The 22,960-nt window shown below is 48.8% G+C and overlaps 1 protein-coding gene across 1 annotated transcript in view; it reads left to right on the forward strand.

Annotated features, from left to right (window-relative positions):
• The window catches only part of DCDC2C (doublecortin domain containing 2C), a 69,124-nt gene that overhangs the window by 24,601 nt on the left and 21,563 nt on the right, over positions 1-22,960 (forward strand). Inside the window, exons 6-10 of the mRNA XM_070376061.1 lie at positions 546-588; positions 10,202-10,328; positions 13,231-13,331; positions 14,795-14,860; positions 20,733-20,774. Coding sequence (XP_070232162.1) covers positions 546-588; positions 10,202-10,328; positions 13,231-13,331; positions 14,795-14,860; positions 20,733-20,774 — 379 coding nt within the window. The remainder of the gene's footprint in view (positions 1-545; positions 589-10,201; positions 10,329-13,230; positions 13,332-14,794; positions 14,861-20,732; positions 20,775-22,960) is intronic.

The following is a 22,960-nucleotide window of genomic DNA, read 5'->3' on the forward strand; positions in this document are numbered from 1 at the left end:
CGAGCTGTGTGCCGATCCAGCTCCTCACGTTTGGCCCCAAGGGAAACGAAAGGGGTACTGGGCTTGGGGCTGGATTTTGGCCCCAGTTCTGCTGATCAGTTGGGGGGTGTTTGAGTAAACCCTCGTGTCCGGAGCCCGGGTTCTCTACCAGCCCAAGGAGAGCAGGAATGCTTGTTCTGCACATCCTCTCAAGGGCTGTGTGAAGAAACCGCGTTTGCAAACGTGATTAAACAACTGTCAAAAACTTTCAAATGTTAGGGTTCCCATCCCCCCTGCCCTGAGAGCGTATAAAGGCTTTAGGGCAGAAGGTGCCTATAAATGTGCTGCCCTTGGGTCAACCTTGGGTCAACCACTACCCACCCTGGGAGGTGGGTGCTTTCTCTCCCGGAAGCTGATGTTGCTGGGAGGCTGTGTCCTTTGGGACAGTTAGCTCCTTCCTCATGGCGGTCAGTGTCTCCTGAGGCCGAGGCAGCAGTCAACATGTTTATTCAGATGTTTTTGGTGAGCTTTAAACATTTCAAGCTTGATTCTCTTTTGTTTTTCAGAAAGTACACAGACATGGAGAAACATTCACGAAGAAAGAAAAAAGTAAGTACTTCTTAACAAGGGACAAAGGACAGCTGTCATCGCCCCTGGGGGGCTCTTGAGTGTATCAGTCTATTCTTTTCTGAGTCAGGCTGCCAGCCCTTGGGTTTGCTGTCCTGGTGAGGTGCGTTCCTCCTCCCAAAGACCCTGGTGTCCTTTGGCATCAAAAAGGTCACAGGACAGGCTGGCTCCGCTCCTGTCAAGCGAGCTTCTGAGCACAGGCTCCCTCCTGTGAGCGAGGCCAGCAGGAGATCGGGGGTGAACCTGGAGCCCAGAGTCCAGGCCTGGGAGGCACGTCAGGTGTTAGCGATGAAACACAGTGAGTGTGGAGATAAAAAGATACACAGGTCTTATGGGACCTGCCGGGAGGAGCAAAAGCCTGGCTTGGCCTGGAGGGAGCTGGGAGCGGATTTTAGGTAGACATGACAGCTGGAGGGTGTGTGTGTGTGTGCCTGTGTGTGTGCACGTCTGTAAGTGTTCATCTAAACACACAATTTGTTATTGCAACACAAAGCATGGGACAAGGGAGGCAGGTGGAGGCCAGACCGTGGCGACCTGGACAGGCCCACCTGTTCACACAATGACCACGTATTCCAGACCAGCTTATGAAATCCGTGCTGCAGTGGCTCTGCTGTGTGCATATTCATTCAACAAAGCTGTTGAATGCCTACTATTTCCTTCCTTCCCAGCTGGCCTGCTTGAGTCCTGACCCTCTGGAAGTGGCTGGCCTTGGGAGCTCTTGAGTTATCAGTCTACTCTTTTCTGATAGCAGGCCGCCAGCCCTAGGGTTTGCTCTCCTGTTGCAGCTCCGATTTCATACCCACCGTCTATCACCTCCCTGCAAGGAGCTCTGGCTTCTGTACCCCCAGGACCACCTTGCGTTCACCTGGGGCAAGCCTAGCCTTGGGATCCAGCCCTTACTCCATCTGTACTTACCCTGGAGGAGCTCAGAGTGATGACACTGAACTGGCCCTCTTCACACTGACTTCATGGCCACAATCCTTGCCCAACCGGCCTGCACTGCAAAAGCCTCACTGCTGAAAAAAAAATACTTTCGAGTATATTTTGCTAAATGTTGTTAGGAAGCTTTGCACATTTCTTCCTAGTTGACACGAGCCCGGAATACCTCTTTCTCCTGCTGTCTGGCTTTTGGTGTGAAGGTTTCTCTGATTTGACTCTGTTGTTATTTTGGTAGCTTCTTGAGCTGAAGGGTCATCTTACTTTTGTCTCTCTCTAAGGATTGCATTGAGTGTTAAATGTCTGCTGGATGAGTGGGTGAGCATCCCCAAGGACACAAACATAATAGCCGTGATTCTGCCCTCAGGGTGCACTCCATCTAGTGGGGACAGGCACATGGACTTGAGCTGTATCACACGTTTCATATAAATGAGTCGTGTGAACAGGATGATGCTTGGTGGGAAGGGGGGCGATCGGCACGTGAAGGTCAGCCAACGAGGTGCAGGTTGTGACTTGAGGGCCAGGTCATCCGGGAGGGAGATAGCACAGGATCCGAGCTCTACAGGGTTATTCTCTGCCGCCTTCCCTGGGATTTCACACGTCGTGTGGGCACTGACTTCTCAGTGATGACTCTTATTTAGCATGAATGGTGCATGTTTGAGATCCCACACCTTTGTGGCTTTGGATGTCGCTGAACACAGGTGATTGAATCCATCTGCTGAACCGGCAACGCGGGTTTGTAAGCACATGCTTTTGTTGTGTCCTCTTTTCACTGTTTTGTTGTTTTGGCTTTGGCTCCTTATAGGTAGGGATGTAATTTTCTTTTCATTATACGTTTAAAATTGGTCTAAAATTGAGCACGTTTCTTCCAACGTATCTACATTTCCTTTCCCTTCTGGAAGGGGAAAGATAGTATCACCGCAAAGATAATGGGTTTGGATGAGGGTATTGAATACTTTGGACTCTTTAAACAGAATGATTACCAACATGGCATAAACTGCAATGCAAAAATGTGTTATTTCAGAAAAATTAGATCTATGGTGCATGCAACAAGCACATTTTGTTGTATTAATAGAAGACTAAAAGAAAGTCCTAGGAGAAAATAAATGGCACTGGTTTAGCAAAGGCTGAGGTACAGATACCTGCCAAGGGCTCTGCGTTATCCGTCGTCTCTCGTGTAAAGGCCTGCGTGGCCCGTTAACCTCAGAACTGAGCCCTGAGGGGGTCCTGGCCCCATCTGAGGACTGGACTGTGTTGCTGAGAATGGAAACTGCTCTGCGTGCTGGCCCCTTCCCTTTGGCTGCAGGAGCCTGGATTTAGGGCTAGTCACGGCAACTATCTTAGGCTAAATACATGTGTTCCCTTATTTACTTGTTCCCGACTTTCCACTTCTAGCTTATTAAGCTTTCATTTATTTTCCGTGTGAGCCACCTCAACATCCTTCTGGAAAGTGAGGGGAGGAAATGTAAAAACCCACCCGGAAGCCCAGGACTGCCCTCAGTGGGGACATCGCCGTGCAGCGTGTGAGGGGCTGTCCTGAGCCCTTGGTCGTCTGCCCATTCTAAGGGTGTCAGCCGGGCGGAAGAGCAGCTGCTGGCAAGACCGAGAACTGAGTTTTCTTTTAAAGCTGCAAGCGGTTTTTTAAAACAGTTAAAAAAATTGAAGTTTGGTTAACTTACCGTGTTGTGTTAGTTTCAGGGGAACAGCAGAGCGATCCCGTTATACAAGTAATATGTGCGTGTTCTTTTTCAGATTCTTTTCTACGACAGGTTATCCAGGACACTGAGGATAGTCCCCGGTGCTGTTCTCACCGTCCTGCGCTGGATTCGCCTGAGCTTGTTTATCTGTTTTGTAGAGCAAAGTATCACATCTTAATCCCAAACTGCTGGTTTCTCCCTCCCTCCTCTTCTCCCCTTTGGTGACCATGGGTTTCTTTTCTATGTTTGTGAGTCTATTTCTGTTTTGCAAATGAGTCAATTTGCATCATTTTTTAAAGTTTCCACATATAAATGATATCATATGATATTTGTCTTTCTCTGACTTACTTACTTAATAGGATAACCTCTGGTAATATGATAATGTTATGTATGCTTGTTCCGTACGATAATGATAACCATAATAGTATGATAATCTGATAAAATGAAAATCTCCATGCATACTGTCCCCTTGTACGCTTGTACCACATTGTCTTAACCCATTCATCTGCTGATGGACGCTTAGACTTCTTCCACGTCTTGACTACCGTAAATAGTGTTGCTGCGAACATTGGAGTGTGTGTCTCTTTTCAAATTAGTGTTCTCTCTGGACACGTGCCCGGGAGTGGGACTGCGGAATCATGTGGTCTAAATCTGCAAGTGTGTGTTTTGTTTTAACGCATTTGATTTTTAAAAAATTATTTATTTTCAGCTGCTCCAGGTCTTCGTTGCTGGGCGGGGGCTCTCTCTAGTTGTGGCGAGTGGGGGCCACTCTTTGCTGCGGTGCTCTGGCTTCTCATCGCAGTGGCTTCTCCTCCTGCAGAGCTCGGGCTCTAGGCACAAAGGCTCCAGGAGCTGCAGCTTGCTGGCTTCGTTGCTCTGCGGCATGTGAAATCTTCCCAGACCAGGGATCGAGCTCGGGTTGCCTGTGTTGGCAGGCAGATTCTTACCCACTGCACCACCAGCGGAGTCCTGCAAGTGTGTTTTTAAACGACCTACGGTACGAGGTCTTCCTGACCCCTCAGTGAACAATCTCAAAAACACACAGAGTTCTCCACCCACAGGCGGTCAGGCTTGAGCGAGGGCATCTGTTGATGAATTTATACGTGTCTTCACAAAGCTTCATGTGCTGGAGATAACAGACGAGCCGCATGTGAGTGTCTGCCAGTGGAGTACTAGAATGTGCCAGTGAGCGTGACGCAGGGACCACAGTGGTCGTGACTGTCCTCACCCGGGAAGTGGACTCTGTTCTCTGGCCTAGCCCAAGCCTGCAGTCATCCCGATTCCACCAGCACCAACCCCTCCCTCCATCAACAATTCCAGGAGGGCAGCCAGTCACCTCCTCCATCAACAATTCCAGGAGGGCAGCCAGGCACCTCTTTGACTTTCAGATGCACCTGTGTCTCTCCATCAGCACGGCCCCAAAGAGTCGGGAGAGCACAGTACCTGTGGAGGGAAAGTGGGGTGCAGGAGGCAGGCTGGGAGGGCAGGTGAGACACCTGTATTCATGGGGCTCCTGACCTCAGCAGCGAAGTGAAATGAACAGACACACACCTGAGAATCACTGCTAGCGACGGAACACAATGTGCGTACTGAAGATGCAGCGTGAGTAGAAATAGCAGAGGAGAGGCCCGTCCCGAGGCCGCAGGACCCCCAGCCGATGGCACTCGGGGCAGCAGTTGGGTCTGAGACCTGCTGTGCATCACTGGTTCTGTGACGAGCATTCTCCTGTCTTCCTGGCTCCGAGACGTCGTGTTGTGGGTTCATTCGTTGTCATGGTGAACTTGACCACAGCTGCTCGCTTTACTGTCTTTCCAGTTGAGGGCGTGCGTGGCTGGCACTGCACACGGTGAGCTTAATTGCTGTGTAAATGTCCTCGAGATGGTTCTGCTGTGACTCAGAATTGAAGTGGGCTTCTATGTGCGTTTGCTTTTAGTGGGTACGCTCTTCAATTCCATATGCTTTTGTGAAACAACAGCCAATTCGTTTATAGACCCAGAAAAGGGAGACAACCCACACGTAGCTGAGCTACCAGTTTCAATAACCTGTTACTATGCAAAGAGCCATCATCTAAAAACCGAGGAGCTTATGACGACTCTTGACAAGCCAACCTTTGGGCTTCCCTTGTGGCTCAGCTGGTAAAGAACCTGCCTGCAATGCGGGAGACCTGGGTTCGATCCCTGGGTTAGGAAAATCCCCTGGAGTAAGGGAAAGGCTACCCACTTCGGTATTCTGGTCTGGAGAATTCCGTGGACTGTATAATCCATGGGGTTGCAAAGAGTCAGACACTACTGAATGACTTTCACTTACAATGACGGTGATTTATTATTTCTCTAGATTCTGTGGGTTGGCTGAGTGGGTCTTGGGCTGGTTCCACCAGGTACTTAGGAGGCTGCATTTAGCTGGAGGGTCCACTGGGCTGGGGGCATCTAAGGCCATGTCCCCACTTCTGAAAGATGGTACTGGTTATGGCTCCTCTGTTTTCCTTTGGGCTTTCCTGGTGGCTCAGGTGGTAAAGAGCCTGCCTGCAACACAGGAGACTCAAGTTTGATCCCTGGGTTGGGAACATCCCCTGGAGAAGAGCGTGTCTACCCACACCGGTATTCTTGCCTGGAGAATCCTATGGACAGAGGAGCCTGGCAGGCTATAGCCCATGGGGCTGCAAACAGTCAGACATAAGTAAGCATGCCCACACACACTGTTTCCCTCCATGTGGTATTGATAATTATCTATGTCTAATAGTTCCTAAAGGGCTTTTTTTCAGGATGTAGAGGAAAGAACTTCTGGGTAATAAGGAAGCACCTCGACATGGCTTAAGTGGCAGCTTAACTTCTTTATTAGCGACACAGGAAAGAACCATGTGTCTTACCGATTTTTGGCATCTCGATTCAGTAAAATGGGAAGGAAAACCGTGAGAAGGATCGTGGGCATGCCCACGTGACTGGGGAGTGAGAGGAAGCGGGAGGAGTCAGGAGTGACTTCAGGGTTCCCAGGGCAGCATTGGGGGAGGGCGGTTAGGAGTGGAGACCCGGGCCCCTGGGGAGCGAGGAGGCAAGTGTTGGTTTGTGAAGAGGTGCCTTGCTCCAGATGACCACGTCTGCCACATGAGAGGGAAGGGGCCATGAGAGGGGATATCTCTGCAGAAAAGCACTGTTTCGGTTTTGTTTTGATCAGAAAAGCTTACTGCAGGGGCCAAGCAAGGAGAACGAGTGGCTTGGGCTCAGAAACCCTGAACTCCCCACAAAGTGCTGTTGATGTCAATCAGAATTCTGTATGATCTGCAGCAGAGGACAAGTCTGCTCCCATGTTTGTCTGGGGTTATCCATGTGGATTCTTTAATGAGGAAAAAGATGAACCTTCTCTGGATCTAATTGGATGCCTAGGAAGTGGGTGAGACCTTCTCCACATATTATGACAACAGGTTTCCTTTCTTATAGCCAAGGACTCCCACCCAGGGAATGCCAAGGCTCTAAGAGCGAGCATTCTGGACTCTGAGGTCCTCAGCTGGGATCCTGGCTCCGCTGAGCAGTGGTGAGACTTACCACCACTGACCTCTCAAGGTTTCCATCGGTGAAAGCCGATTCCCCCCTTTCATTCTTGTTCCCTCCCACAGGATTCCTGGCATCAAACTTGCTTCCAAGGGCATGAATTTCTAATTTAAGCTAATGTAGATACCTTAACAGAGTATTAAAAAAAAGAAGAAGAAGAGCAAAGCTGTTTGCTTCTTATATCTTGATTTCCGTTGAGAACAAAATGAAAGATTTTATCTTAATTTAGTGGAATTTTAAATTGCACTGTTAAAAATGCCTATTTCTGAGAGAATGACAAAAAGTCATAATTAACACACTTGAACTGATTAGCACACGTAAACCGTGCTTAGGACGCAGTCTGCCTTATTTGCTTGGCTTGGTTCACTTATTGTCCGAGGCAGATATTTGAACATTTGAAAATATGTCCTTAGGACCCTGCCAATACCTTAGCTCTCTTTTTTTTAATTGTTTTTATCTTTGGCTGCTGGCGTGGGCTTTCTCTAGTTTCGATGAACAAGGGCTACTCTTGGTCGTGGCGCTTGCGTGTCTCATCGCAGTGGCTTCTCTTGCTGCAGAGCACAGCGCTAGAGTCCCTGGGCTCCAGCAGTTGTGGCTCACGGGCTTAGTTTTCCCCACAACACGTAGAATCTTCCCAGACCAGGGGCTGAACCTGTGTCCCTGCTTTGGTAAGCCAATAGTAATGAACCGAGATCAAGCACTGGAACCCAAGTGTGAGTACGTGTGGGCACCTGACATCCACACTTTAATAACCAGGTCTAGACTGTGAAGTTCAGCGTGAGATAAATGCTCTGGAGCTGACATTTGCAGGCTGACGAGGGCAGGTCCACACAGTGTCACAGGACAGTCAGGCAATGCTTGTTGCCATCTTCCGGCAGCCTGGGGATGCAACGCTCGGGTTCAAATGTTAGCGAGTCTTCTATGTTAGCAGTGCTCAAAGCCGAGACTAGTTTGTTGATGGAAGGTCTTGACCTGCTTTGGAACCAGGACATTCACTGGGGAGCCAGAGAAATGCCTTTTTCCAGGAGGCGTGTTGTTTTCTCCCTGAGGATGGATTGCCTCTGAATTGGTTGCTGCGTTCATCAATTATTCCCAGTCTCGTTCGCCGCAGGTGGCCTTCGGAGGCTGTGTTTCACATGTTGGATGATCCGTTACAGTGGCATTAAAACAGCTGGATTGGTCATGGCAGCTCTGCAGGAAAATATTACTTCTCAAAACACCACAGAGTAGTTAGCGCAGTGTTCTTCAGGCTTGTTTTCCAAAAATGCTTTTAATGGCGGGCTTCCCTCATAGGTCAGTAGGTTAAGAATCTGCCTGCAACGCAGGAGACCCGGGTTTGATTTCTGGGTCGGGAAGATCCCCTGGAGAAGGAATTGGCAACCCATTCCAGTATTCTAGCCTGGAGAATCCCATGGACAGAGGGGCCTGGTGGGGTACAGTCCATGGGGCGCAAAGAGTTGGACACGACTGAGCAACTAATGCCTTCACTGTGGGGCTCCCCTGGTGGCTCAGCTGGTAAAGAATCCACCTGCAATGCAGGAGGACCCCAGTTCGATTCCTGGGTCAGGAAGATCCCCTGGAGAAGGGATAGGCTACCCACTCCAGCATTCATAGGCTTCCCTGGTGGCTCAGATGGGAAAGAATCTGCTTGCAGTGTGGAGACCTGGGTTGGATCCCTGGGTCGGGAAGATCCCCTGGAGGAGGGAACGGCTCCCCACTCCAGTGTCCCGGCCTGGACAGTCCGTGGAGTTCTCTGGACTGACTGATGGCAGCTCTGCAGGTTATTATTTCTCAAAACACCACAGAGTAATAAACTCAGTTTGCCTCAGGTTTATTTTCCAAAAATATTTTTAATAGGAAGAAAGATGAAGGAAATTGAAAGCAGAGTTGTGTAAGTATTTTGTTGTTTTTCTGGGCTGGGTCTGCAGTCGAGTTAGGGTCCATGGAGCATGTCATGGTATGGAGACCAGATTGGAGCATGGAAGCTGGATTAGCTAGAAGTCTGTGTCAAGGCCTGTTTCTTGAACGGGGTGAGAGTCCTGCGGTTCTGCAGGGGCTTCTGTTTCTATTGTCAGGAAACCACCCAGTAGTGTAAACAGGGCGTGTGTCCGCCTTCACCTGCCGCCCCGCTGCCCCGGGAAGCCCTGGGGCGCCGGGAGCGGGCGTCTGACCGCGATGGGTGCGCGCTGCTCTGTGCTGTTTGTTCAGCATCGTCTCTGCTTTTGCGTGCTTGTAATGAGGGGATGGGGGGAATATTTCCTTGTCACTGTCCTTTGAGTGCTATTTCAGAGATAATAAGCTCAATATATGGTGTCTTTATCTTAGAGGCCAAAGATGGAAAATGCTTGTGACAAGGAGCTGTGAGTCATGCCAGGGAGAAGCAAGCAAGTTTTCTAAATCCCAGCCTCCAGCTGCCTCCAAGACACGAACATCATATACCATTTTCTGTTTCTAAAACCAGCTCTGCCAAGGCCTTGCTTCCTATACTTATGAACACAATTTCAGCTTGCAGTAGAGCCTCCTAAAAGGTAGAAAGATTTTGCGTGGTGCCTATATGTGGCTGAAGAACTATTTTCACACTGTAATTTCCACAAGGAAGAAACCTCTGGTATTGCATAATGCACAGATAGTTTCATATATAAATGGTGCAAGTTCATGGTTTTAGTTTGACATTTTCTTAAGTGACATAGAGGACTCACAAGAAGTATCTATTTGTATAGTTTTGCCTGTCTTCACTTCCAAATACTTCAGTAAAGAAGGAATAAAGGAGAACTAAAAAAGGTGGTTTGTATGTAAAGATGGGGTAGAATCGGAATGGAACTCAGAATTAGCTCGTCTCACTGTGATCTGGTTACGCTTTGTTATTACAGTTTATAGCTTTTTTTTTTTTTTTTTTTAGAAATCTGAGTTCCCCTCAGTTGTAACCCGAACACACCTGCCAGGGATTGTCGTTGTTTTTTTTTGATTGGAGGTGCTCCATCCTGCCCTGAGGGTCCAGTGGCGACTGTTTGGTGGTTGTTGCTGAAGCACTTTTTCAGAGGCTGGCAGGAGTGTCTCTAGAGCCCCAGCGACCCCTGCAGACCTGCCCCGCCTCCGCACACAAGCCCTCCTGGGAGGCCCTCCTTCCCCAGGCGCACGGCCCCTGCATTTGGGAAGAGAACCACTTCCCTTCCCTCCGAGGTGCTGCCCCTCGTGTTCCTTGGAGGGAGAGGAGTATTTTCACCACTTTACAGAAGAGAAGTGTAGCAACGGCATGGTCCAGATGGTGCGAGAAGCGGGGCTCTTGGAGGTGCCTGCGTCCTCTCTCACAAATCACCCGAGGAGCGTGCACTTTCCCTGGCTCTTCTCAAAATAACCGACTAGATGGACTGTATGCATCCATCCTAACGTACTTTTTATTCTTCGTTTGTACCTTAGGAGGATCCCAAGGTGAAAGACACTCATAAACAGGACAACGTTTCACCCAAAGCACAGGATTCTGTGTTTTATGCCAAAGAAGGAAAAAAGAAACCAAAGGCAGAACCTTTAATCCAGAGTGGGGCAGGTAAGGTGAAATTCCGTGTGGCTGCTGGCAATTCAGAATGCTGCCGGGTTGAGAACGTGCTTTTCCAGACCAATTTCGTCCTGCAGAGATGTGACTGACAGCGATCTGATTTAAAATCCTGACTGTAACTGTCCGATTTATTAATACATCGGTTATCGGGTAAGGCTGTGGTGAGGGGAGTGAAAACCCAAAATTCCACAGTTGAGGACAGCGGGCTTCCCCTGTCAGGAAGCCCAAGATGAACACAGGACTTAGAACTCATTCTGTTGTCTCTCTGGACGTCAGGGTGGGCACGTTTTCCCTAAAGGGCCATTGACACAGAAAACAGCCGGCAAGCGTGTCAGCCTTTTGAGGGAGATGTGAGCATAAAAGGCGTCTGAGCTGTTTGGAGTATGAGAGACTTTAAAAGACTACCTTTCAGAAGTGATTCTAAAAGGAGATGGTTTAAAATATGCTCCTTGCAGTCCCACTCCTATTCCTAGTGCTATCGCCGCCACCGCTGCCCCTGGCGCTATCGGTGTCACTACTGATGTTATCAGCCGCGGGCTGGGGTCCCGTGGGGTCTCCCCGCTGTCAGTGCCGCTGTGAGCGCCGCTGGTGCCGCTGCTACTGGTGCTGCTGTTCCTACCACTGCTGGCCTGTTACCACTGTTACTAGCATTACTGTTACTATTACTGTTGGCACTACTGGTACCACCATCATTAGTGCTGCTGTTACTACCACTGTCAGCACTACTGTTACTACTATTGTTACTGCTACTGTTGGCCTGTTACTACTCTTGTTAGTATTACTGTTACTATTACTGTTAGCACTACTGGTACCACCGTCATTAGTGCTACTGTTACTGCCATTGTTAGCACTACTGTTACTACTATCGTTACTGCTACTGTTACTACTATTATTAGCACTGTTCTTACTATTATTATTACTGTTACTGTTACTACTGTTATTAGTATTACTGTTACTACCACTGTTAGTACTACGGTTGCCACTATTATTAGTGCTACTGTTACTACTGTTGTTAGCTCTACTGGCTATTAGAGTTATAGTAACTCTATTAGCTATAATAGAGCTATAATAGTTACTACTATTATTAGCACTATTGGTATTACTATTGCTGGTATTACTGTTACTATTACTGCTAGCACTACTGTTACTATTATTATCAGTGCTGTTGTTACTACTATTATTAGCATCACTATTACTGTTATCACTATCGTTACTAGTATTATTCGTGCTACTGTTACTACGGACAATAGCTCTGACGGGGGTCCAGGCTCTGAAGAAGGCGCTTCTGTGGCCGTGTTCCCTGTAGGTGTGATGGATGCTTGGGAGACCCTAGTCCCGTGGCTGGCTGTGGAGAGAGAGGAGAGTGGCTGGAGGCAGGGTCCCCTTGCCTTCTCCGCAGCATCTGACAAGTACAAAAGTCCTTTCTCTTAAAGCTGTCCTCTCCCTTGGCTCTCAGTACCACACAAAATGACTTCAGTTTTCTCCTCTTTGCTTGCTGCTTCTTAGCTTCCTGTGTTTGCTTCAAGCTACAGCGTTGACTGTTTCCCTGATGCTTTTCTCTGGCTGTGCCCCCCGACCCCCGTGCTCCCCGTCCCAGGACAAAGCATCGTCCTGCGGTGCACCAGGCTCTGTCTAGACACGCGGTGGTGTTCAGACACGTTCCTTCCATCCGTGCAGCTTGCGGCCTGGTGGACCAGGCAGATGCGTGAGCACCGAGGTCATACTGTCCTGAACCACCCTCTGGGGCTATCACTGAGCCTGTTGAGCCTTTATGACCTGAAACTCTGTAATATATTAGTGGCAGTAGAAAATTTAACCACTGAGTAAAGCCTTTCTTGGGAAGACATACCCTGAGGGCCTGGCCCGGGTGGCCAGGCGAAAGGCATGCCCTCCCTCTGGGAGGAGTGTGGTGTCCTGGGACTCACGCTCCGCCTGTCACCCTGCTGGACCCGGGACCTGGAGACACTCTGTGTCTGCAGGGGGCCCTCTGGGTTTGTTTGAGGACTGCCATGAGTGTTAATATCAAAGGCACAGCTAGAGGAACCTCTGGGATGCAGTGGGTCCTGCCTCTTTCCTCTCCTCTTCTGCCCCTCATCCTCCAGCCCAGGGCGTGGGGGTGGCTCTTCTCGGCCGGGGGCTTGAGAGGGCAAGAATGGGCGCATGGAGGCGGGGAGGTGCAGGACTCTCAACCAAGGAATGGGATGGGCTGCGAGCACAGCCTCCCATTTTGGATCATGAGCCTGTCAGCGGCCACATCTGTGCTTTCTTGGATGTTGAAGGAACTGCCTGGCCCCCTTCTTTCTCTTTACTGTCATCTGTTGCTTTTGATCAGGATGAGGATAAGCTTTTCAAGAATCTTGGGATTTTGTAAGCTTTTAACACATCCAGTTGTAATGCTAATTACATGATTTTATCTGCCAATTCAGTTGAGTGGCTCAAATGTACAGCTTCAACCCCTGCCTAGTTAAACCCAGTTCTTGAATATGTTTTGAAGGAGAACATCTGCATGTCCTTAAAATCTGATGCTGATGTCTGGCGGTTGCTCTGCATTTATTTCTAACTGAATGAGCTGGATACACACTTGTCGAATGCTTATTGTATCTGTCTCTGGCCTGAGGCCCATGATGGGTGGGACACGGGGTGACCTGGACTCCCAGGGTCCGGGACCTTTGTGGACACAGTGCAGATGTCGAGGGACACCAAGCCCAGCACCTGAACTAAAGCAGATCGGGGCAGTGGGGAAACGGAGGTGGTGGGCAGGCTCTGCGGTCCCTGGACCAGGCTGCCTGACAGCGACACAGGAGGCTCTGAGAACGCTGAGCTGTAACTCTGGTTTGGGTCAGATAAGGTACAACGCACGTCAGCTTGAAAACGCTGTGTTATTTTCCTGCAGATGGTGACGTGTTTAAAGCGCAGACTCCTAACCAGGAGACCCAAGGAGCCCCGGAAGTCAAGGAGGCCCCAGACGTGCGCGTGGAGCTGCCTGTGGACGGGGTGGGTGGCCCCTCCCCTGGCCTGCCCGCGTCCCCGGCCCCTCCCCAAGCTCTCCCTGGCCCTTCTAGAATGTTCTTTGCCCCCTGCGGTTAACACCCTTCAGATTCTGCGCCTCACATTTGCCTGCCCATCTTTCCCCCAAGACTCTCCTGCTACCAGGACCCTCTGGTCATCGTCGAGGTTTGTGACTGCATGCTCTGCCTTGTCATTTTTTTGGTACTGTCTTTTCCCCCGCTAAGCTGCAAGCTCCACACCAGTGGGATGGTCTGCGTTGCTTACTGGTGTAGCCCCTGTTCCCAGCAGAGGGCCTGGCAGGTAGGAGGCTCCTAGGAATCACTGGTGGAAAGACAGGATGAGTGATGTCTTCAGACCCTGTGGTCAGGAACCAGGGATCTGTCCCTTCCTCACTTCCTGCTCTCCGGCTTCAGCCTCCTGTCCCTGCGGTGAGGTGGCGTCACCGAGCCGGTCAGCATGGCCACCAAGTCATGCATGTGGAAGTGTCCCGTCCAGGGCCTGGCACACCCTGGACCCTCGCTCCCCGTTCCCTTCCTCCTGGCTTCACGGAGGAGGGAGGTGAAGCCCCACGTGGCCCCCAGAGGAGAGGAGCGGACAGGTGAGCTGGCCGAGGGGCTGACCTCGAGGCCGGGCTCCTGCACAGGAGCAGAAGCCAAGGGCTGCCGGTCCGGGATCAGCTGGCAGGAGCTGTCTGGCCCTCGGGGCTCAGCGCTAGCGTCAGTAGGGTAACTTGTCCCCTCACTTTACGTCAGGTGTGGCTACATGACCTGCCGTCCCTGATGACACCAACGTGTCCAGACAGAGGCCTCAAAGGCCAGTGTGCACTTGACCTCGTGCCCTTTCTGCCTCTGAGGTCGTGGGAGCACCAGGGATTGGAGTCTCCTAGCTGGCTGACTTTGGGAGGCCCTCGTCTGCCCCAGGAGCCTCCGTGGGAGCCTTTGATTTTGACCCCAGGATATACGATGTTCCCAGAGTGCAGAGGGGCCCCAGGGCACCAACTGCAACAGTTCGTTGCCTTTTGCCAACAAGCTGTGACCACCAGGAAGGTACCCACACAGAGTAGTGTGCCCACGGCCTTGGAGGGAGCAGGGCCAGGCAGTCTCTTGGACCCGGGGAGTGTGCTGTTCCGGGTCCCCACGGGTCCGCTGGGAACTGCAGAGGGTCTGCAGTGACCAGTCTCTCCTTTTTACCCAACGGGCATTTGCAGTGTCTCTTAACATTTTTCCCAGCAGTTTTATTACAGAGGTTGGCATTCGTTGGCGCAACCAAATGCAGAGCAGATGCCATCCTGGGTGTGAAGAAACCTCTGTGGGGAAAAGGGTGGCTTTCGTCTCTGCCCATACAAGCGTCAGGAGATCACAGGGCTTCACCCACTCTTTGCGTCTTGGAAGGACCGTGATGCAGGTTGACTGTGACTAAATCCAGCGTGTGGTGTCTTTTCTCCCCAGAGACCAGCCGAGATCGTCAAAGACGCTGAAGAGACAAACAGACACACTGATTTTGAAGGCAACAGGGTGAGTTAATTCTCCATTGGTTTTGTACTGCCCAGCCTGAGTCTAGGGCACCTCCTCATCCTTGTAATATGCTGGGTGGAGCGCCCATTGGATGGGACAAGGGTTGGAGAGCCAAGTCACCCCAGGGTAGAGTGGTTGGACCAGAGTATGTGTCTTCTGGGCGGGCTGTACTCACCTCAGATCTCTCGTGTGTCAGAAATTGCAGGTGTAGAGTTCATGGTTCCACACGAATCCTAATTGCCCTTTGCTGTATTTCCGGTCACAGACTGAAGAGCTTTTCCCCCAACAACTCTCAAGATGCATCTTTAGAAGGGAGGAAGGGGAGGGGTGCCGTGGCAGCAGGAGTGGGGGCTCCGTTGTTCTGAGTACCCCGGGCGTCGGTTTTGCGGGGCGTCAGTGTGGTGTAACGCCAAGTCTTGGCTGAGGCTGCGTGTGGCACAGGCTCTGTGGTGGCAGCGTGAGCTACCTCAGAGCACTCTGCGTGGTCGGGGTTTCCTCTCTTTCCCGTCCAGATGCTTCAGATCTGCCATCGGTGCACGCAGCCTGTGTCGTCCTGTAGTAAGTGGTGAGATCACGTGACTGATCTGTATGAAATGTGTGTCCTGGGAAAACAAAAAGGATGCCCTTCTATTTTTACTTTTTTAATCGAGAGATATTTGAAAACTTAAGACTGTCTGTTTTTAAGGTGCACATCAAATTGTTATCGATTGTGAAATGATCACCATAATCCAGCTGATCAACAGAGACGTGTGTGTGCGGTGAGAACATTCAAGACAAAATTCTCTTTAAATGTACAGTCTGTGGAGCTGAGAAACAGATTTTGGGAATTTGTTTAAAAAATTCTGTCCCTAGATTTTTTTCAAGGTGGCTTCTTCTTAAATTCTTGGTCCCAGGCAGGAGGTTGTGTAACACACGTTGGGTATCGAGTCCGAGTGTGTTCTGATGACAGAATACGAGCCAGTCCGCAGTGTGATGGCCCTGCAGGCGACCGTCTCCTGCTCTGAAACTTGCCCCGCAGTGTCCAGGCTGCACGCATGGGAAGGGGGAGCAGTGACCCCAAGGTGGCGGACTGCGGGGTGCTGGAGCCAGAGTCGACCTCTGGTTCTTGCGCGTCGTGGAAAGGGGCGTTTGTGGGAAAGGACGTGGGTCCTCAGGAAGCTGGTTCAGGTTTTTGAAGCAAGTTTATGATCTGAAACAGACGGCTAGAGGGAATAATCTTTCAAATGATCCTTTTTCCTTCCTTACAGTCTTAACTATTTCTGACCAGGAGGCAGCATTCAGGGAAAGACACGCTGTGTCCAGATCCTTAGGGAAGCCTTTCAGATGCAGGTGGCGGGTATTTACGAGGATGCTCATGGCGTGTGACGAGTGTAAGGCTGAGTCTGGTGTGGGAAGGTGTCGGTCCCAGGGCCCTGGGTGACCAGGGGCCAAGGGTCCTCTGCTTGCGCTGGGGCCCTGGAGGAAAGGGCGCTGTTAGGATCCAGTTGTGGCATAACGGAATGTTGTGGTTTACTGGGAACACGGCATCCGTGTTTCATCTGCACTGAGTTTGTACCGTCATCTGGAGGTCTGCACACTGTCGGAATCCATCTCTGCCTTACTGACTTGTTCTGCAGATACATCTCCTCGGGCCTCTGGGGGAAGCTTGTGCTTTAGCAGCTGACTTCAGGCAGGAGACAATTGCTTAGCACGTATCAAAGTGACTTTCTCAGTGCCAGCAGTATCACTGGGGTAATGGCAAACACAAGCACCTCGTTTGTTCATATCTGGGCTAAGGACCTGAGCTTTGGGGCAGGAAGGTGATAAGGAGCCCAAACAGGATGACTTAAGTCGGGCAGAAGGGCTGGATGGGGCCGATGCATCTCCAGGGAGCTCTGCCCGGGGGGCGGGCACGGTGCTGGGACTCTCACCCCAGCTCAGCCACAGGTCGCTCTTCCAGGTGGCATCAGCCCCGCTTTATAGACTCAAACCCAGTGAGACGGAGAGACGTAAGCGAGTCTACCGTGCCGGCAGCCAGGAAGCAGGGTGCTGGGCTCTGAACCCTGTTTCGATCACTCTACAGTCGGTCTCTCCTCCTCCCCAGGGAGCGGGCTGGCTGCGTCCCGCCCCTCGGAGGGGCCACTCCCCACACCGGGCTTCCAGGACGGGCGCTGTGTGCGCTGGGTGCTGGCTTACTCGTGTGCGAGGCTGCGGATGTTTCAGTCCTGTTGGGTGCTCATGACTCGTCTCGGCTCCAGCACGAGATAATCAAAAACCCCACTGGTGTGGAAGGCCTCTGAGGTTGAAGGTTGTCACCCCTGAAATCTAGCCCATGTTCTTATGGGATCACAGAGAGAGCAAGCATTGTATAAGCATTGCAGCAGCTAATAACGCTAATGAGAAGAAGTAACACTCCGCACTCCCTGGACGAGAGGCTGTGTGACCTATCTGCTCTCAGTGGGCTGGGGTTTTTCTTGGCATTGCATTTGTCTGTTAATTTGAAAAATCGACCTTGTAATGTTTATTTGACGTTTTGGATATATAGGTTTCTTAGACATGTGGTTTCTGGCTTGATCACCCTCCCCAAACTGATTGTGAGATCCTGAGGGGCTGATATGCATCCTTTATGGTGCCTAGGACAGTGTCTTATACACAGTAGGTGCTTCATAAATTCGATGGGATTGTTTCACCTTGCCTGTGACTCAGTTGCTTAAACCGAACTGTGTGATCCTGGGATAAAATGGTAATGACCGTGCTAAGCTGTAGGATAGCATATTGTTATGAACAAAACACAAGAAAAGCTATGACCAACCTAGACAGCATATTAAAAAGCAGAGACATTACTTTACCAACAAAGGTCCGTCTAGTCAAAGCTATGGTTTTTCCAGTAGTCATGTATGGATGTGAGAGTTGGACTAAAAAGAAAGGTGAGTGCTGAAGAATTGATGCTTTTGAACTGTGGTGTTGGAGAAGACTCTTGAGAGTCCCTTGGACTGCAAGGAGATCCAACCAGTCCATCCTAAAGGAGATCAGTCTTGAATATTCATTGGAAGGACTGATGTTGAAACTGAAGCTCCAATACCTTGGCCACCTGATGCAAGGAACTGACTCACTGGAAAAGACCCTGATGCTGGGAAAGATTGAGGGCATGAGGAGAAGGGGATGACAGAGGATGAGATAGTTGGATGGCATCACCTATGTGATGGGCATGAGTTTGAATTGGCTCCCAGAGTTAGTGACGGACAGGAAGCCCGGAGTGCTGCAGTCCATGGGGTCACAAAGAGTCGGACACGACTGAGTGACTGAACTGAACTGATGACCAATATTTAGAAATATGTATTATGTTTCTGATGTTGGATCACAAGGGTTTCTATTTCATTTTGTTGAAAATGTTAAGGATAAAGCATATTAATATATAGCATGAGACTTGCCGTTTTGACTGTTTATTTTCCTGTACTTAATTCATCATACCATTAAGTTCAGGGATGTGAAGTACGTTTGCAGTGTAGCACAGCTACATCCTTAGGATGCTTTAAACATGTTAGTTACAGTCAGGACAACTCTGCCCACACCTGACACTTTAAAAATATTTTCCTTCGTAAAAAGTTGGGATCTTATCAATGCTAATTAGCTAATTTGGAAAACTCTTCTGTGAATTTATGAAGATGATGTGTGTACTTCCCCCCCTTTAACTATCTCAAGCTGTGTTCCTGACACATGTTTTTAATTAAATTGGGTGCTTGAGAACTGTCAGAATCGAGGTGGGCTGCGATCTCTCCCATCCTCGTGGCTGATTTGCTTGGCTCCATCCACTGTAAGGCATTTCACGAGCAAGCAGCACTTACGAGTGCTGCCCGCTAAGTTTGTAAAACGTTGTCTAAAAGTTTAGAAAGATTCAGTCCCTTTCCAAAGGAATGTGAAGATGAAGTCACAGACCATGTGTTTAGGGCTGTCTGGCCTGGCAGGAATTCTGCACCCTGGGAAGAGTTCAGAGTGGTCTGCAGGCAGGTTCGCATGGGAGTTGTCCAGCCTTTGGGACTCTAAGCCTTTATATCTAACTCTGAGATGTGGGTTATCAACCTTTTAATTGATTTTTTAAAAGTTTTTCCTGCCTTCAAAAAGGTTATCTGTTTAAACATGTCCTGGGTAATTTTGTGTATCCATAGAGTGGGAAGGGAGACAGGTTGACGTTAATGTTTTGGGTGCTCTCCATGGAGGTTATTCTGGCACTTTCTACCGCCCTTTGGCCAGTTGATTCGAAGAGCCAACTCATTGGAAAAGACCCTGATGCTGGGAAAGACTGAAGGCAGGAGGAGAAGGGGACGACAGAGGATGAGATGGTTGGATGGCATCACCTACTTGATGGGCATGCATTTGAGCAAGCTCCGGGAGTTGGTGAAGGACAGGGAGGCCTGGCGTGCTGCGGTCCATGGATCACAAAGAGCTGGACAAGTTGTATCTGAACAACACAATGAACTGAACAACAACCTCATCACTGCCATTTCAAGTTTCTCCTGCCCTCCAGGGCTCCTTACTAAAACCAACATCCTCATTAAGCTTTTTGGGTCCTTCAGCGAGAGGTGGTGGCTCTTCCTCCATGACCCCCAGTGGTGTTTTGCTTGTATTTCTTACACCATAAGAAATTTCTTACACCATTTCTTACACTCTAAGAAGAAGAGTTGTTTGGGCGCTTCTGTTGTGTCCTCTGACAGTACGTTTTGTGAAGACTTTATTTTACTATATTCTTAACAACTCTCACATCACCCGGCAGGCAGGAGTAACTGGTCTTGAATCTGATCGAGAACCTTGAGCACAGGAGATGCCTATCGTCTAGTTGGCCTAGAGGCAGGCCTGTGGCAAAGCTGGGGCCAAGAAGTGATTCTCAACAGAGAGAACTAAAAATGAAGCTGGATATGCAGTGAGTCTCCAGAGACTATGTCTTAAGAAGTCACCGAAGCCTTGACCTTTCTCTACATGAAAATTAAATCCTCTTCGGAAAATATCATAAAGTCAAAAGTCAGCCAAAATATGGAAGAAACTATTTGCAAGGCAAATTTTCTTAATTTACAAAGAGTTCATTAGGTCATTAATATAATCCCATAAAAGAAAGGTAAATGAGACAGGAAATTCACAGAGAAGAATACAAATCAATGAAAGATGTAAGAAAATATATCCACATTATTCCTATTTAAAGAAATACAAACAAGAAACGGTGAGTTTATTTTAAAAATCAGGTTGACAGTTTCCAGGGCTGGGATGATGCAGGGAGGTTGAAATGCTTCTTAACAGGGTCAAAGGTAGATGGTGCAGCATTTTGGGAAGGGAATTTTGCTCTTCCCATAAAAATTAACTCTGCACATTTTTAAATCATCATTCCCATAGCTAGAAATATCCCACAGATATACTCAGAAATAAATCCCACAGATATAATATACTCAGAAATAGAAACAAATGAGATATTCATCCTTTGGGGTTGGTTGATTAATTTATGCTTCATCCATACAATGGAAAACACTGCAGCTGTAAAAACAATAAGACAGACACGTGTGTACTGAGGTTGGGGGCTCCAGAATATTATATTAGGTGAAAAAAATCAAGGTGCAACTGGGCATATAATGTTCTGTATTTTGTATAAAAATATGTAGCAAGGGGCACACAAAAATAAAGAGTTTAGAATGGGGAAGGGGTAGTGCTGACCAAACAGAAGGGAAAGAGGATCCCAGCAGTGGTAGCCAGGGTGGTCAAGGCTTAGACCCACCCCCTGAGTGATACTTATAACAGGAAAGAATCTGACCCAACCAGGAAGGTGAGAGGAGTTTGGGAGATTAAGGATGTATTTGACAATATCCTTCTTGCAGATGGTTGATTGCTATATTTATTTTCTTAACAATAGGAAAAAGAAGATGAAAAGCTTTATGAAGATAATGAAAGGAAGGTTTGTATCAACAGATTCTGTAGTTTTGTGTTTCCTGTTCTGAAGACATACCTAACAAGATAATCAAAGATTCCCAAACCTTGTCAGGTGCTTGTTAGAATATAACATCTGCGTCTCCATCATCCACCATAGCTCTGTTCCCTAGAGGCAGAAAACCAACTCAGAGGAAAGGAAATGTGAAGACATTTCAAGCAGGTGGATGGATCCGCTGTAAAAGCAAATGAAAACAGAGGAGGGAAGACTCCTTTAGGGTCATGTATCAGGAGATGCCTCCCCCTACCCCGAGTTATCTGCCTTCAGGCACCCGGAGACACCCCCCTGGGTTGTCCAGGGAGCCAGGAATGCTCCACACTGTCAGGCTCAGGATGGACGTGTCCACAGGCTGGGGACATCAGGGGAGGAAGGGCTCCCAAACCACGAGGCTCACGGCCCCTGGGAAGGCAGGGCTCTCGCCGAGCAGCTGGCCCCACGTGGCGGGCGATGGCGCGTCCGGCTCCATGGCGTTCCTCTCCAGTAGCTGTGTCCTAGGTAGAGTCAAGTTCTCCTCGTTATTTGTTAAATGATTACATGATCATAATGATTTTCATCTGAGTACATAAGAATTTATTTACTTATTCCTAAGTTCGCTTAGTCTCCTCATCACTCCTTAAAAAAAATACCTGAGCCATAAATAGTACTTTGGGCCATAAATACTAATATTTGGGAAGGTACCTAATCAAAACCAGCACCTGGAAGCCACCTGAACTTTGACACACATCAGCTCATCCATCACTCACCCTGTGTGACCTTGGGAAGACCCCTTGACGTTTCAGAGTCTGTTTCCTCTGCTGCAAGTCTGTTGTTCAGAAGTTTATCACCAACTTAACCTCTGGGATTAGTGAATATGTGGATGAAATATGCTTGATGCTACGCTTTTTATGTATATGAGTAGAAATCGCCAATTGTGGGAGCGTCCTGACAGCTTCGGGGAGAGGGCGCACGTGAGCTGCAGTTCCTTGTGTGAACGTGTTTGTACAAGCAGCCGAGTCAGAGGGCACCAGACTCCAGTTTTGGTGTTTCTGTTAATTTGCAAGTGCCCTTTGTTAAGTAATTTTTCCTCTCTGAACCCCATTCGTTCAATCAACGATTATCGTACATTTACAGGTTTACTTTCCTCGAAAGAATCAATTGTGAGAGTGGATTTGAAAGTTCTTGAAAAGTATATTTATGTTTAAAATGAGGTTTATGCGATTTGTGTTGAAGCTAAATAATGAAAGCACATGTTTTCCAGTTGGAAAGTGGGCACTGGGTTTTCCCTCTCTTAGCTCTCTCGTTAAAAGCAGTGTGATCGGTTTTATCCAGCATTCTGTCCTTTGGAATGTCCTTAGGGAAGACCCCTCAGTGACCAGCCTGTGCGGAAAAGATCACAGTGTGTGTTCGCCCTGATGTCCCCAAAAACTGAAGTCACATCCACTTGGCTTTCAGTGTCCGGTGATTCTCTGGGAAATTCACCATTCGTTTGGTGTAGGTGTTACTTGCTCTTTTAATCAGAATGTTTAACCAAACACAGTGGATGAAGAATGCAGACCTTGAACATGTATAAACTGTCTCCTAAACACAATTTCACTTCCCTGAGCCCCAGCTTCTTTGTAAAGTTGGGAATTTCTAACCTGTGAAGTCAGTATGGAGATTAGAATTATTCTTAAAAAACCTGACACAGTGGGTTGAGAGTTAATTATAGCAGTCATTACTGTTATTCTCCAGTCTCATTGTGGTTTCTAGCAGAGGTTTCAAGTCCTTGGAAGTGGGAATTTGACTTTATATTTTCATTTTTGTCAGCATCAGGCATATACAATGCCTTACTCATGCTGCTGCTGCTAAGTCGCTTCAGTCGTGTCCGACTCTGTGCAACCCCATAGACGGCAGCCCATTAGGATCCCCCATCCCTGGGATTCTCCAGGCAAGAACACGAGTGGGTTGCCATTTCATTTTCCAATGCATGAAAGTGAAAGTGAAGTCGCTCAGTCATGTCCAACTCTTAGCGACCCCATGGACTGCAGCCTACCAGGCTCCTCTGTCAATGGGATTTTCCAGGCAAGAGTACTGGAGTGGGGTGCCATTGCATTCTCCATCCTTACTCATAGTTAGCATTAATTATATTTTTAAATTGAATCTTCTATGCTATCTCATGTTTTAAAATTAATAAT

Source organism: Bos mutus, chromosome 8 (assembly GCF_027580195.1).
Source record: "Bos mutus isolate GX-2022 chromosome 8, NWIPB_WYAK_1.1, whole genome shotgun sequence".
NCBI lineage: Eukaryota > Metazoa > Chordata > Mammalia > Artiodactyla > Bovidae > Bos > Bos mutus.